The following is a 15,795-nucleotide window of genomic DNA, read 5'->3' on the forward strand; positions in this document are numbered from 1 at the left end:
ACAGGGCTGTTGAAAGCACAATGGGCAGGGCGCATAGTACCTGCTGGGTGCAGTTCTTGGATAATTTCTCCTGTTTCCTTATGCTGCCAGGCAATTTATTTTTTTTATTTTTATTTTTTTTCCTTTTTCTCCCCAAAGCCCCCCAGTACATAGTTGTATATTATTCGTTGTGGGTCCTTCTAGTGGCCTGTGGGACGCTGCCTCACCGTGGTTTAGATGAGCAGTGCCATGTCTGCACCCAGGATTCGAACCAACGAAACACTGGGCCGCCTGCAGCAGAGCGCACGAACTTAACCACTCGGCCACGGGGCCAGCCCCCAGGCAATTTATATTGTTGACAGTTATCACTCTTTGCAGGGTCTAGAGACTTACTGGTTCCCAGTTGGGGTTTCCCCTCAGTACTGGTTTAGTTACTCTACCCTGGAGGCAGAATTCAGTGATAGAAGTTTGCAGAGTTTGACCTTACAGGTTATCATTGTCCAGTACGTTCTTTGGTATTGGAGAGAGAAAAACCTTGTGTTCTTGTGGGGGAAAATGCCCAATTTGCCGTGTCAAAGGGACCTTCCTCACCATAACCGTTTGCCTCCCATACCCATCGGTGGCACGGAGGGGCCAGAACACTTCTGAGGGTGACCATGGATTGGAGTACATTCGGCTCCAGTGTCCACCAGAGCCATCACCTCTTGTTTATTTCTGGGGGACAGTGAGTAGTGAGCTCAACACGAGGCCTCCAGTTACCCGCAACAGCCCTCACCTGAAGGCGATCTTAGCCTGCATCCTATACCTGGGGTGTGGGAGGCACGCACCCTGAACAGGACTGTACCTGTGAGGCCTCCGCTTGAGCAGGCGGAGCATCGGGCATGGTGGGGCAGGTGGGGCAGGTCTAAACTGTTGTTCAGATTGTAAGGCTTTCCACAGGCTGACCAACAACACAGCATTGGGTTGTCCATCTGTCTGTTCAGGTTGCTTTTACTGGATGCTTTATAACTGACTGCGATGGACCTTTGGCTTTTTGAGCTCCCTCTCTGTCTCAGGTATTTCCCACAGCCGAGGATTTGTCAGTTTCTCTCAGATCAGCAATGGATTGCCCAACATCATAAACATCTTATCCAGCTGGGCTCACCATGGATATCAGTGTCCCATACCAGGTGCTTGGGGTGGACTGGAGTGTCTTGGCTTTCATTGCTACAGTGAATTTGACCTGATCAGGGCCTTCAAAGACAGGGAGTAGATGGCCTGTCTCATTCCCAGCTCCCTAAGGATTTCTTGTACCTCCTGCATAGGTTTCCAGGTGCCCAGGGCATCCCCCTCAGTGGGCCACGCCTCCCTGCAGGCAGGAATAATCCAGTCTGTAAGGGAGTGAGTGCCTTGAACTGCACACCATGCAGGCACTGCTGGTGGGCGGGCTGTGGGGATGTTGCTCCTCTTCTCTGCCTCCTGCTGGGTCAGAGAAGTACCATCACCTCCCCCCGTCTCCCATGGCTATACCAACCGTGCCTGGATACTTGCCCTGGCCTTTTGCTGGAACTTGGCAGCTATATCAGAAAGCTCAGCCTGCGGTATTCTCTCATCATGAAAGTTTCCTGCACTGGGGGCTGCCCTGATGCCTGGGGTTGTTGTTGCTGTGCTTTGTTCTCCTTTGTATTAGGGGTTGGAGGGCATGGGGTGTTTCTTCCGTTGCACTGTCAGTCACCACAACATCCTCCTCACTCATCACTTTCCCAGCGATTCTGCCTCTTAGTATCTCAGTCGGCTTTGTCACAAGCACTTGGACCTTAATCTAAGGCAGCTTGCATCCTCCCAGCTTTGCACAATGGCACACTGAGGTCTCCGACTTACCCTGCTCTCTCACTTTGTCTGCCAGCCCCAGTGCTAGCAGAGTAGTGGATACCGTACATCTTTCTCTATCCTCAGCTGTTCTTCCAACTTTGTACGAGCTTCAGATGCCAGTTGGGCATCGGTGGCCGCTGAACTGCCCACAGTAGAGGCCAGCCTTCTGTAGCTGCCATTCCTTTCTCTTTTTTGTTGCAGTGTGCCATCCGCAGTTTCTTAAGCAAAGGCATTAAAACAGCCAGCATTTTCGGAGTGTCCCTGTAGTCAGGTGGCGCTCCACAAGCATCTGACATACAGTCTACCCCTCCCCACAGAGAGGTCAATAGTCAACACGAGATTTCCCCCCCAGATGCCTCTTTCCCAAGACCCATCTCTTCAGTCTCCTGGCCAGCTCGCCACTTGTTGAGTCCCAACCACGGGCGTTGCCCAGGTGAAACCTGAAACTGGCCCCCGGACACAGAGGGCAGGGAGAGCCTGACGAAAGAGGCAGGCCACTCCAGATGGGGGGTGGCAGGTTTAATCAGCAAGGGAACTTACATAGGAGGCTTGTCTTGGGCAGTGCCGGACGAGTAGATCCCCACACCCACCCACCCGAATGCCTGAATGTAGTTCAGTCACGAATCAGTCCAGATGGTCTCAGCAACACCTTACGCTCTCAAGGCTGTGTCCTTGAAGTGGTTTCTACCATGGAAACGTTGAGCAGAACATGCATTCCAAGGATAGGGCAGGGGCCTCCCGTTGCCCAGGTCCAGCTCTGGGGAAGCCAGCAGTCTCATGCTCTCAGTCAGTGACCTCCTCCAACAATAGAGAGCATCATTAAGGCCAGAAGTTGCTTCACTGAAAAGACTAATAGACAGTCCTCTAAGGAAAAAAAGAATGAAGGCTTAAAGAATATTTCCAATGAAAAAAGAGACGTGATTGTAGATTGTGTCCAGATTAAAAAGATAAAAGAATTCTATGAGTGATTTCTTACCAGTCGATGTGAAAAAACGCAATGAAGTGGGAAAATTCCTGGAAAAATACAGTTTAACAAAACTGACCCAAGAAGAAATACAAAAATTGAATAGTCTTATACTATTAAAAAATATGAAATAGCAATTTAAAATAGCCTTACAAATTGTAACACCAGGCACAGATGGTTTCATATGTAAGAGCTTTCTTCCTTGAAAACAGACAAAGAATGCTAAGTCGTTCTGTGAGCCCTTTATAGCTTCAGTACCAAAACCAGACAAAAACTATGTAAGAAAGGAAGATGACAGGCCAAGCTCACTCGAACTCAGATGTAAAAATCCCAAACAGAACATTAGCAAATTAAATGTAGCCATGAGTAAAAACATAACCTCTTAGATCACGCTGGATGTTCCTTAGGAATTAAGTGATTTAATAGCATTCTTGATTTTTAAAAAACAAAACCTAGCAAAAAGGGGGGAGCTTTCTCAGTCAATAAAGAGCATTAAACCTTCAGCAAACATATTTTCTAATGGTGAAACATTGGGAACATTTCTTTTAAATCAGAAACAATGCAAAGGTGCAGTCTATCACCACTTTTGTTCAGTGTTATATTAAGGTCTACCCAGCACAGTAAGACACTAAAAAATGAAAAGACCTAAGCATTGGAAAAGAAGCCACCCCCCCACCCGCCCCGCCCATAAACACACAAAAAACAGCTGTCCATTATCAGATGGCATAATACATGTAGCAAACTTGAAAGAATCTATAAATAAATTATTAGAAATATTCTAAGAGTTTAGCAAGGTGGATATAAGACCAGTGTACAAAAATTAACTATATTTCTATATATATATTTCTATATAATGTACATTTCTATATACATTTCTACATACATAGTAAATTAATTTTAAGAAGATAATTTTCAACAGCAACACTTTTTAAAAGATTGCTAAGGATGTATTTCAAAAAGATATGTAAGACCTGTATGGAGAAAATTATAAAAGTTTCTTGCAAGTTATTAATAAAATTTATGTATACCATTTTTATTAATAGAAAATACAGTTTTATAAATTTGTCATTCTCTTCACATTGGTCTGTAGTGTCACTGTGGTTCCAGTCAAAATCTCAGCATAATTTCCTGTGGAATTTACAAATACTGATTCTAAGATTTATGTGAAAGACTAAAGAAGCCAGATCTGGTTATCCCAGCTGTAATCAGAACCTACTCGGGGCATGCACAGCTTAAGGAAATTCCATCAATGAAGGACCAACCGCATATACGACGGCAGTCCCATGAGATTAGTACCATATAGTCTGGTGTGTGATGTAGGCTGTACCACCTAGGTTTGTGTAGGTGCAGTCTACAATGTTCACACCACAAGGAAATCACCTAATGATGCGTCTCTCAGAATGTGTCCCCGTTGTTAAGTGGCGCTTTACTTTATATAAAATTATAGCAGTAGATAGAGTATTTACCTGGCACAGAGAAGGTAGCTGAGCTACTCAACAGAGCAGAGACCTCATAATCAGACTCTCTCAGATCTAAAAACTGGGTAGATGACAAGTGGCAATACAGATCCATGGGGAGGATGAACTCTTCGTAGATGGTGTGAGGATAATTGATTATCCTGTGGAAGAAACACGGTACATGAAGATCAAACTCTCATGGATTAAGGCCTTAAATATAAAGAGGACAGTTAGATGTTAGGTATTTAGAGGATAAAGAATCATGTCTGTCCAACCTTGGAAGTAGGAAAGGATTTCTTAAACAAGACACAAAAAAATACCAAAAAGAAAAGAGTAATAAAATTGACTACAAAAGTTAGTTCCATTCATCAAAGTTACTATTAAAAGGGGCAGAAAGACAAAGGATTAGTATCCAAAATATATAAAGAATAATGCAGTATGATACTGTGTTAGTCAAAGTTCTCCAGAGAAGCAGAACCAATAGGATATATTGAGAGAGAGAGAGAGAGAGAGAGAGAGAAAAGGAGATTTATTAGGAGGAATTGGCTTACGTAATTATGGAGGGTTAGCAGACTCCCACAGTCTGCCATGTGCAAGCTGGAGACCCAGGAAAGCTGGTGGTGTCCGAGTCCGGAGGCCTGAGAACCGTGGAGCCGATGGTGTAAGCCCTGGAGTTGAAGGCCCAAGAACCAGGAACTCCAATCTGAGGGCAGAAAAAGAGGGATGTCCCAGCTCAAGAGGAGAGAAATCTCCCTTCCTCGGCCACGCCAGGGATTCAGTGATGTTGGGCCACCCTGATGAGGAGGGATCTTTAACTCAGCCTACTGACTCAGATGCTAACCTCTTCCAGACACACCCAGAAACCATGTTTCACCAGCTGTCCAGGCTTCCCCAGTCAAGCTGACACACAGAACTAACCATCACAGAAAGCAATTTTTATGAAACTAAGAAGTTACCAAAACTAACTGCAGATTTTTTTCAGATACATGTATTTATAACCATACTACTTTTAAAAAAGAATGAAAGGGAATGACAGACCAGAATCCCAGATGTACAAGACCTGCCTCTGCGGTCGGTGTCGTGGGGTAGAAGGGAGCACGCGTGGCCTAGAGTGGTTCTGTGTTCAGGGCAGTGCCGCATTCACAGAGTTCACCTCGTTACCTACGATCTTTCCTTTACATCTAGTTTTTTATTAAAAATAAAGAGAAAAAGTTAAAACCACCAGATGCTGAGTTAAGATCCAAGATGCAGTCCTTGGTAGGAATGAAGAGAGGAGTTTGAACCAGTTGGCTTCATTAGAGACAGAAAGCTGAGCTGCAGCATAACCCTTTCTGACCCTGTAGCTCCGTGCCAGTCCTGTAAATCAGATGCTGTTGTCTCAGCTTACCTGAACGCTCATCTCTCTTGCTCCCAGACCTTTCTGTGTGCTCTGTTGTGGCGCTGCAGTGGGGGAGGTCCACCTGTGCTTTCAGATACGTCTCATTGCAGCTGTGGCTCTTGGCTTCCTGGTGTGTGTGTCTGAGCCTCACTTTCCTCATCTGTAACATGTATCCCTTTACAGGTTATTGTGTATTAAATCAAATTAATTCAGTGTATTAATTCGTTTAAATAAGTTCACACTCCTTAATGAATGTTAGCTGCTTTCATTGTTAACACTACTGTCATTATTCAGAAAGTGGGGTGCAGCAAGTTTATGCCTTAGACAAAGACATCCAGGTAACATGGAGCTGGGATTCAGATCCAGGACGGGTAGCTGCAAAGGCAGTGCTGTCTCCGATGGAGTGCTCTTGGAGGCAGCACAGGAAGTGTTTGGGTTCAGAGCTCTGGGACAAGTTCCTGCATTTATTCTCGTCTCTTTTACAAACTTCATTTCTATGGCAAGGTTAACTGCATAACATCTGTGTAGTTTGAGGAATTGATTTTAGGTGAAAATCCTTTCACTCTTACCATCAAATATTTGTGCTTTTCAACTTTTTAAAATAGTACAGTCATTTTGAGTTCCTCTCCAATGAGTTATGCTCACATCTCATTGATTGCACTGCCAGTAGGGGACGACCATGTCCGTCCAAAGTGTTAATGAGCCTGTGGATCAGACAAATGAGGGGAGCAGCTTGCACTTGCCTCGTGGTGTGATGGGCAGTAGAGAGCCGTGGGAGCACGGCGGGGTACTCAGCAGAGAGGGGTTCCAGGAGGAGAAGCTGGAGCTGAGTCTGGAAGGATCAGTAAGCAATGACTTATTTACATACAGGTCTGGTTTACACATTTAGAGTGACTTTACCTACATAAATGATTGAAAGCAATGTCTGTCCAAGAAGAATGGCCAAAGAAGGAAATGGTAGAGTCCTCTTCCTGAATCCCTGTGATTTCTCTGTTCCTCTGAGCTGCTTAATCCTGTGCTTAAAATTCATATTTCACTGTTTGAGTTAATAAGTTACCTGTTTATCTTTATGCCTTTGAAGCACCGTGACATCTAAATGTGGGTGTTCATATTGCTTGCCGAAGAAAATCAGAAATTTAAAGACTGAGTTACATAATGATATATGTAAGAGCATATATAAAGCTTTGGTTTTGACGCCACAGATTTAATAAAACCGCATTGTATTTTTTTATTATCCAGAAAAATGTACTTACTAAGGTTCTTGTGTGTTCCAGATGGCAAACAACAGATCTTGAGTTTGGGCATGGACTTACAGCTAGAATGGATGACGTTAGAAGACTTCCAGAAGCATCTTGATGGGGAAGATGAGAATTTTCCTTCAGCGGATGCAATTCCAAGTAGTGCGTAGTTTTGGAATTATGGGGATCCTTTTCATGAAATCTAGATAGATAAAACCTAATTTATCATTTCTTTCTTTTTAGATTTATTGAGGGATGCTGTGAAAAATGGGGATTATATTACTGTAAAGGTTGCACTTAATTCAAATGAAGAGTATAACCTGGACCAAGAGGTAATATGTCTTTGTAAACTCTCATGAAAGTAAGATGGAAAGTCACTCTTAAAAGAATTCAGTTTTATTTTTTACTTCTGTTTTTAATTATAAAAGTAATGCATGTTCACTTTATAAAGTTCGAACATTGTAGAAATAGATAATGTAGAAAATGATAGTCCCTGTCATTCCAGCCTCTGAAATAACCATTTGGTTCCGCTGTCCTCTGAGTGTCTGTGTGTCACCTCCGCAGCCTGGAGGAGTGTGAGTGACTCCTTTTCTTTGTGTTGTCCCTCAGGTTTGATCGCAACTGCCTGTCTTTCAGTTGCTGCTGGGTTTTTCGTACTGATTTATTAGGGTTTATACTTGAAGGCATATTAACCCTTTCTTCCTAGTTTTTAGGCTTTGGTTTTTGGGTCTTTTATGGCTTAGAGAGTTTTTATTTTTAGGTAGTCACGTCTGTTGATCTTTTCCTTTTTGACTTTTGAGTGCTTTGTCTTAGAAAAGATTTTTATATTTTCTTCTTTAGTATTCTTGGTTTAATTGTGGATTTTCTAGGTTTAATCTTTTGAGATTGCAGTTCAAAACAGTTATTGGGGGGCCAGCCCCGTGGCCAAGTGGTTAAGTTCGCGCGCTCCGCTTCAGTGGCCCAGGGTTTCGCTGGTTCAGATCCTGCGCACGGACATGGCACTGCTCATCAGGCCATGCTGGGGCGGCATCCCACATGCCACAACTAGAGGGACCCACAACTGAAATATACCACTATGTACTGGGGAGATTTGGGGAGAAAAAGCAGGAAAAAAAAACCAGTTACTGGGATTTTGATTGAAATTGCATGATACGTGTAGACTAAATTTGGCTGAGAATTGGCATGTTTACGTTTTGAGTCTTCCATCTAGGAACATAACTACCTTTATTCAGCTCTTCATTTTTTCCCTTAAGCAAAGTTTTATGAGTTTTTTCCTTCATATAGTTCTTGTACATTTATTTTAGATTATATTCCTACATACTTTATTAGTTATTTTACTATGATCATTAGGATCTTTTCCCCCACATTTTGTTTTCTAACTGGTTATTACATTAATGATAAAGCTATTGATTTCTCTGTGTATGTTTGTGTGTGTTGTCTTTAGTCACTTTATGAGATTCTCTTACTCTGATAATTTTTAAATTTTTTTTCCTGTTTTTTTCTTTATCTCCCCAAATCCCCCTAGTACATAGTTGTATATTTTAGTTGCGGGTCCTTCTAGTTGGGGCATGTGGGACACCACCTCAGCATGGCCTGATGAGGGGGTGCATGTCTGCGCCCAGGATCCGAACCAGAGAAACCCTGGCCTGCCGAAGTGAGCGCACAAACTTAACCACTCGGCCACAGGACCAGCCCCCCAATAACTGTTTTGAACTGTAATCTCAAAAGATTAAACCCAGAAAATCCACAATTAAATCAAGAAAACCTTGGATTTTCTGGGTAGAGAATTTGATCATCTGCTAAAAAATAACTTGTTTCCCTTTTTTCCAATAACGTTTCTTTTCTGGTCTTGTGAAATTGTTGACATTTTGAATAATAGTGGTGACAGAGACAGTTCTTTCTCTGATGTGGGTGTGGATTTCCCCTTGAGGGTCTCAAGCGTGAGGATTGTGCTTTGGTTTTTTCTGGTTAGCCTTTATCTTCCTCTACGTCCTTTCTTCTTTTAGCTGCTTAAGTTTTCATTAGGGATGGATTTTGGGTTTTTTTTTTTTTCCTACTTTAATACTTATGTAGCTTGCTCTTATTAATAAAGCATAGTAGCTGCAGGGAACTTTCTGAAGTTAGAAGAAGTTTTTTTTCACGTACCAAGTTTTGTAGTAATAAGATACGTTATGACTGAGAGGAAGTGGTCACACTGTGTTATTTCAGTTGTGGTGGATTCTCTTGCATCTGTCTCAGGTGATACCCCCAGGGATAATTTTCTTAGATTTGTGCTCCCTCAGTTTGCTCATACAGGCAAGTTGTGTAAACTTTCAGATTAGAGCCAAATTAACTCCTATTGTATTAGAATTTGGTTTTATCAAATGCTATTTAATAAATCGTTTTGTTCCCCATATGGTGTTTCAACTAGTGATTGGAAATATTTAACTGATAATTACCTTTTTATTTTTTGTCAGCTTTATGTAATTTTATCTGTATTCAAAGCACATTTCTTTAATTTCTCTGTCTTGTCCTGGCCTCTTAGAAACTAATCATATCAGTGTCCTGTGTCCTACTTCTGAGTGTTCTTCTTTATCCTTAGAGCAGTCACTCTCTCACTTCCCAACAATGCATTTATGTGGCGGACATTTGTCTCATCCAGAGAGCGTGCATTTTAGCTTGTCATCAATAGAATGGGCTATGTTACTTCCACTGGTCATTTCTCGCCTTATATCTTTGGGCCAACTAAATGAATGTAATGAAGGTGTGAGTTTCACCTGTTTCACCTAGAACACAGGAGACTTTGGACCTGAAAAGTGAGATAGATAAATAACTACCTTTGCCTTTTGTATAGCATCAAGATTCACTGTTCATTTTCTGTCATGCAAAGTGGTGATGTGCCTTTAGAACTTAATACAAAGAAGTTGTAAGATTTTATGGTAACATTTATATATGAAAAAACTTCTAGAGGTTATTAGTTTCTGATTGTTTACTAGGATATTTTAGTGAAAAACCTAAGTAGGTGGTAAATCAGTGCAGTTTAGTGATTTCACATTGAAACATCCTAAGTGAGAAGATTTAGTTTGAAAATTTTTCTGAGTAAACGTTGACATGTTTTTTCTTAAACAAAACCAATAAAGGATTCGAGCGGGATGACCCTGGTGATGCTTGCCGCAGCGGGCGGGCAAGATGACCTCCTGAGGCTCCTCATCAGAAAAGGAGCCAAAGTGAATGGGAGGCAGAAGAACGGAACCACTGCCCTCATCCACGCAGCGGAGAAGGTTGGTCACTGAAGATACGCCTTTCATCGTCCTGTGAGGATTCCTGCCCATGAACTAAGATGGAGTCTGTTTCTGTAGTGAAATAGAATGGTCACGTAGTCACGTAACTTCAAAATTTCATACTTCAGTTCATCTGTGGCTTGTCATGAACAGATTTTTTTTAACCAGTAGTAGTACTTTGTAATAGAATTTTCAAAATGTGATTTATCTAGTTGGAAGTGATTTGTTGAAAAAAGATCTCTGAGGGGCTGGCCCCGTGGCCGAGTGGTTAAGTTCACGCGCTCTGCTGCGGGCGGCCCAGTGTTTCGTTGGTTTGAATCCTGGGTGCAGACATGGCACCACTCATCAAACCACGCTGAGGCAGCGTCCCACGTGCCACAACTAGAAGGACCCACAATGAAGAATATACCACTATGTACCAGGGGGCTTTGGGGAGAAAAAGGAAAAAAATAAAATCTTTAAAAAAAAAAGAAAAAAGACCTCTGATTAAGGTGCTAATATTGATTTCAATCTTAGATCTTTTAAAAATCTTTTATAATTGAAATTAAGTGTTCCTCTTGGTTAATAATTTAATTAAAATGTTCCCATATATTGTCTTTTTAAAGGGTTGATATGCAGAGGTTCTTAATGTTGAAACCAGGGGTTAAACTTCAGACTGAGGTTGCTGGCACAATGGTCTGTGGCTGTGCATGGGCACGTGAGCAGTGGGGCCTTCGGCTCCTGCGGGACCCTGCACATGAAGAACCGGGAATACTGTGTTCACCAGCCTGCTTGGAATAGAATCTGAGTATTTTTCTGGTGGCTAAAAATTTCAAAACATCTGGGGCCGGCGCCGTGGCCCAGTGGTTAAGTTTACGTGCTCCACTTCTGCGGCCCAGGGTTTCACCAGTTCGGATCCTGGGCGCAGACATGGCACCACTCATCAGGCCACGTTGAGGTGGCGTCCAACATGCCACAACTAGAAGAACCCACAACTGAAAATACACAACTATGTACCTGGGGGCTTTGGGAGAAAAAGGAAAAATAAAATGTTAAAAAAGAAAAACATTTCAAAACATCTAAAAATATTTGTTTAAGAATTTGGGGAATTAAATTTGTTTTTGTTTTTTTTTTCCTTTAATAGAACTTTTTAACTACAGTGGCTATTCTTTTGGAAGCAGGAGCATTTGTAAATGTGCAGCAGAGCAATGGCGAGACCGCACTAATGAAGGTAAATGCCTCACATGGGTCGCTCGGTCCTCAATCTCTTCACCACTGGACTGTGCTGGGGGCTGGGAGTGGGATGGGGAGCAGAACAGTCTCTGGACTCAAGAAGGTCAGAGCAGGAGGACAAGGAGACCAGAAGCAGTTAAAACTCGGTGTCACCAGTAATGTGACAGCTGTGAGATTACACGGAAGTCTGTACCGAGCTCAGTCTTGTGTGGATTCAGGACAAGCCTTAGGGTGGGTGTGGTGGGTGGCTAAGCTGTGTCCTGAACACGAAGCACAGGTTAGCAGGGATGGGCTGGTTTTGCATTTGGCTCTTCTGGGCCCAGCCTGGTCCAGCCTCTTCTTGGGCCAGTTCTGAATTCCTGGTCCATGGTGCTGTGAGGACAGAGCAGGTCCTGACACCGAGCTGTGGGTGGCTTGGTTCAGTTCCCATGTGGAGGCTCTGTCTTACTCCCTCCCCGAGATGCAGCTTTGTGTAAGCCATTGACTCAAGTCACTGTTGGTCTGAAGTCCTTGTTTTCAACCTTCTTTTGTGAGTCAGGAAGGGAGCATGGTCCAGCCCCGAGTGAGCAGTGGCCTGGCCCTGAGTCTCATCTGGAGTCTCTGTTAGTTCTAAAAGGCCTAGATCACCTGCGCCCTTGGCCTTCGTCCACACACGAGGTTTAAACCTTGCTCACTGCTTGTGTTTCTGTTTCATTTTGGTTCATGGAAATGTTTCTTTTATTTAGGAGCCCTACTTTGGAATTTCAGTTTTCTTGTATGTGTTTCTATTATTACCATATGCTTAGAGCAAAGGTGCCACCTCAAAGCATGAATTTGAACTTTTTCTTATTGAGAAATCAGCAGGTGTATCCTAAACAGCACATCATCTGGAGCATGAATGTCGTGTGTGTGGGGAGTGAGCACGAAAACTGTCGACATCCGTGCTAAGGCATTAGTCATTTCTCCTGAGAGCAGTTGGGAGCCATTACAAGGTTCAAGCTGTTTCTCAGACATAATCAGAAGAAAGGCTGGGCCTGGCTGTGGTTGGTTGTTTTTAATGCCCCTAGGACAGTATGGGAATATGGATTGGTTAGAAAGACATGCAGTTTGCAGACGCGTAGGGTGATTCTTAAAATTAAGTAAAATAATAGTCTGTAGCTAGGTAGTGACAGCAGAGATAGAAGTAGGTAGGCTGACCAGTTTTTTAAGGAGGTACAATTCACAGGACGTGGTAATCCTGTTTCCTAAGTTAGCAAACAGAGGAGCACAGGTATGGATGGGGAGACGGGCACTCAGCTTTGTACCTGTTGCGTTTGAGCTAGGAATGCTCAGGTGTTTCCCATGAGAGCTGTAGCTCAGGTGTGGGCTGGGGCATCAGGTTTGCAGTCATCAGTAGGCGACAGTGATTATAGCCATGGGCTGAGGATGGGGTCACTCACTGAGAGCTGGAAAGGTAAGAAAGGCCAGGGATGGCAGGAGGCTGCACAGGAAGGACAGAGAAGTAGGAGAAAGATGAGGAGAGGCGTCACGAGCGCCAAGAGAAGGCAGTGTTCAGGCAAGAGCTGGCTGGCAGTGTCCACTGGGGCACATCATCAGAACATCAGAGGCCGAGCTGAGAAGTGCCGTTAGCCTGCACTTTGGCCGGGGTCGGTGCCCTGTCGGAGGAGTTGTGTGTGGTCTCAGGGTGAGGTTGCCGGGAGTGCAGAGGTGTGGGTGGGTGTGGTGGGTACGCAGGAGCCTGTCTGAGGAGGAGAGGGCAGTGCCCGCAGGGAGGGTGGGTCGAGGGACAGTTTGTGCTGCTCCCCAGAGGAGAGCTTAAAGCGTCTCTCAGTACTGTCTCAGTTAGGCTGCCAGTATCTACGCTTAGTGTCTTTTACTTACTTAGGTACTTGTTCCTGAAAAAACAGTATTTTAATTGCTTTAAGGATTTAGTCTATTAAGTTTTATTGAATTTTAGAATTAGAAGAAATAAACATGGGGAAAGACTTTCAGAAATTGAAATAAAAACCTTTTCATCTCAGGAAATAATGTATAAAATTGGTCATTTCCCAGAGTGGGAGAGTGCAGAGAAACCGCGTTCTCGCCCACTGGTGGGGGTGTAGTTGGTCCCAGCAGGGCTTCTCAGCTTCCCAGTGTGGACCGTGTTGTCAGGTCGTTCTTTGCCGTGGGGCTGTCCTGTGCACTGCAGGATCTTTGAAGCGCCCCTGCCCTCTACGCTAGATGCCAGTAGCACTCACTCCCAGTTGTGACGCCAGAAATGTCTCCAGACGTTACCTGACCTTCCCTGGCGGGCAGACTCACCCCTGCTGAGAACCACGGAGTTACGGCTTTGTGAAGGGCAGTGTGTCAGCTCCCCGGAGAGCTGCGTGCCCTCTGATCCGGCGGCTGCCCAACCTAGGTAGCCGTTCTGTAGAAATGCTGGCCCTGAGTGGACAGCAGACCAGCTGGCCTGGGCTGAGGCTCCCACTGTGTTCTTGGAGGAAAGCTCACTGGCCTGGCCCTGGTCCTTTACGATACAGCAAAACTCAGAATTAAGGGGCTTAGCTGAAGGCACTGACAGAGACAGGAAGAGAACCCTGGATGTAGGTCTTTGTACTCCAGAAATGGTCTTTAAACTGTCACAGCTCCATTTTAGATTTGCTGAATTCACCTTTGTGTCTGTGCTTAGTCAGTGTCCTTTAAGGCAGCCGCTAGGGAAGTTCTGAAGTTACTTTGTGGCATTAAGAGATGCGGTAGAGATTCCCAGTGCAGACAGTCCCTAACTGAGGATGGTTTCACTTAACAATCTTTCAACTTAACGATGGTGCGAGAGTGATATGCGTTCGGTAGAAACTGAACTTTGAATTTTGAATTTTGCTCTCTTTCCTGGGCCAGGAACATGCCGTCTCCCGTGATGCCGGGCAGTGGCAGCCACGGCTCCCAGTGAGCCCCGTGATCATGAGGGTAAAGCACCGATCCACTTAGAACCATTCTGCTTTCCACTTTCAGTACAGTGTTCAATAATTACATGAGAGATTCAACGCTTTCTTATAAAATAAGCTTTGTGCTAGGTGATTTTGCCCAACTGTAGTGGAATGCAAGAAGTGTTCTGAGCATGTTTAGGTGAGGCTCAGCTGTGATGTTTGGTAGGTGAGGTGTATTAAATGCCTTTTTGACTTACAATATTTTCAACTTACTGTGGGTTTATCGGGGAGTAACCCCATCGTAAGTTGAGGAAGATCAGTATTAACTTCTCTAAGAGTGAGGGGCAAGCTCTCTGTTCTGGGTACCTCTGCTAAGATTCTGGGTCATAGGACATGGGACGTGGCTGAACACAGTGCACGATAGAGCTTAGAAAGGCCTAGGGTTTCTTCTATCTTGAAACAGAAGCATCTTTTTCAAAGTTGCCCGTTTCCCAAGGAATGAATGTGGCACACAAATTTCTGTGCTGTTGAGTGAGTAAAAGGAGCCTCCCACGCTCGTTTATGTGACAGTTTCTGACACTCAGGAGCACGACCCAGGTTTTCTCCCCTCTCTCCATGAAGAACTCCAGGCTCATATGTGGCAAAAAGGGCAAACACTGACTGGTAGTTACCTTATTTTAGGTGTCAGTAATTATTTCTCCTCCTTCCTCACATAGGCCTGTAAAAGAGGAAATTCAGACATCGTACGACTTGTGATTGAATGTGGAGCTGACTGCAATATTTTGTCCAAGCACCAAAATAGTGCGCTGCATTTTGCAAAGCAGTGTAACAACGTATTGGTGTACGACTTGCTGAAGAATCATTTAGAGACGTAAGTGTGAAGTGAATGTGTCACAGTCAAGTCACAAAGTCTCCTATCTCTTTGGACACATCATAACTGGAGTGGCCTGTGTAGAGCTGCTCAAAAAAGATTGTCAAGTACAAGTCCTGACGGGTTTTTGCTCTCAAAACATCATGAATTTAATAAGTGGTATATGGATTATTTTTAAGAAACTTTCACACGTACCACTGTCCTATCCAGGAGTGTCTCCTTAAAATCACAGTTATGCCCTCAATTTGGCTCACGCACACTTTCTTAAAACCTTTAGTTCAGTCTTTTTTTCTTTTTTTAAATAGACGTAATTTTTTAGACCAGTTTTAGCTTTACAGTGAAACTGAGCAGAAAGTACAGAGTTCTCGGGGCTGGCCCTGTGGCCGAGTGGTTAAGTTCGCGCGCTCCGCTGCAGGCGGCCCAGTGTTTCGTTGGTTTGAACCCTGGGCGCAGACATGGCACTGCTCATCAAACAATGCTGAGGCAGCGTCCCACATGCCACAACTAGAAGGACCCACAATGAAGAATATAATACAACTATATACTGTGGGGCTTTGGGGAGAAAAAGGAAAAAATAAAATCTTTAAAAAAAAGAAAGGAAAGTACAGAGAGTTCTCATATACCCCCTGCTGCCACACATGCACAGCCTCCCCGTCATCAGCTTCCCGCCAGAGCGGAGCCTTGTAGTAACCCGGGAACCTAC

General features: G+C 44.0%; 1 protein-coding gene and 1 long non-coding RNA gene across 3 annotated transcripts in view; one reads left to right on the forward strand and one right to left on the reverse strand.

The window, feature by feature from the left end:
- MPHOSPH8 (M-phase phosphoprotein 8) overlaps nt 1-15,795 on the forward strand; it is a 60,781-nt gene that overhangs the window by 38,827 nt on the left and 6,159 nt on the right. Inside the window, exons 6-10 of the mRNA XM_070577768.1 lie at nt 6,904-7,029; nt 7,111-7,199; nt 9,987-10,127; nt 11,251-11,337; nt 14,938-15,092. Of these exons, the coding sequence (XP_070433869.1) occupies nt 6,904-7,029; nt 7,111-7,199; nt 9,987-10,127; nt 11,251-11,337; nt 14,938-15,092 (598 nt within the window). The remainder of the gene's footprint in view (nt 1-6,903; nt 7,030-7,110; nt 7,200-9,986; nt 10,128-11,250; nt 11,338-14,937; nt 15,093-15,795) is intronic.
- On the reverse strand, nt 99-14,949 carry LOC103565793 (uncharacterized). Of its 2 annotated transcripts, XR_011527730.1 has the most exons (7): nt 14,893-14,949; nt 6,373-7,069; nt 5,639-5,789; nt 5,316-5,432; nt 4,803-4,954; nt 4,261-4,412; nt 99-2,694 (listed from the first exon to the last, which is right to left on the reverse strand). It is a non-coding gene; the product is annotated as an uncharacterized lncRNA (long non-coding RNA). The 2 variants fall into 2 exon arrangements; XR_548370.2 differs by lacking the exons at nt 5,639-5,789; nt 6,373-7,069; nt 14,893-14,949 and having other exon boundaries at nt 5,312-5,603.

Source organism: Equus przewalskii, chromosome 16, assembly GCF_037783145.1.
Source record: "Equus przewalskii isolate Varuska chromosome 16, EquPr2, whole genome shotgun sequence".
NCBI lineage: Eukaryota > Metazoa > Chordata > Mammalia > Perissodactyla > Equidae > Equus > Equus przewalskii.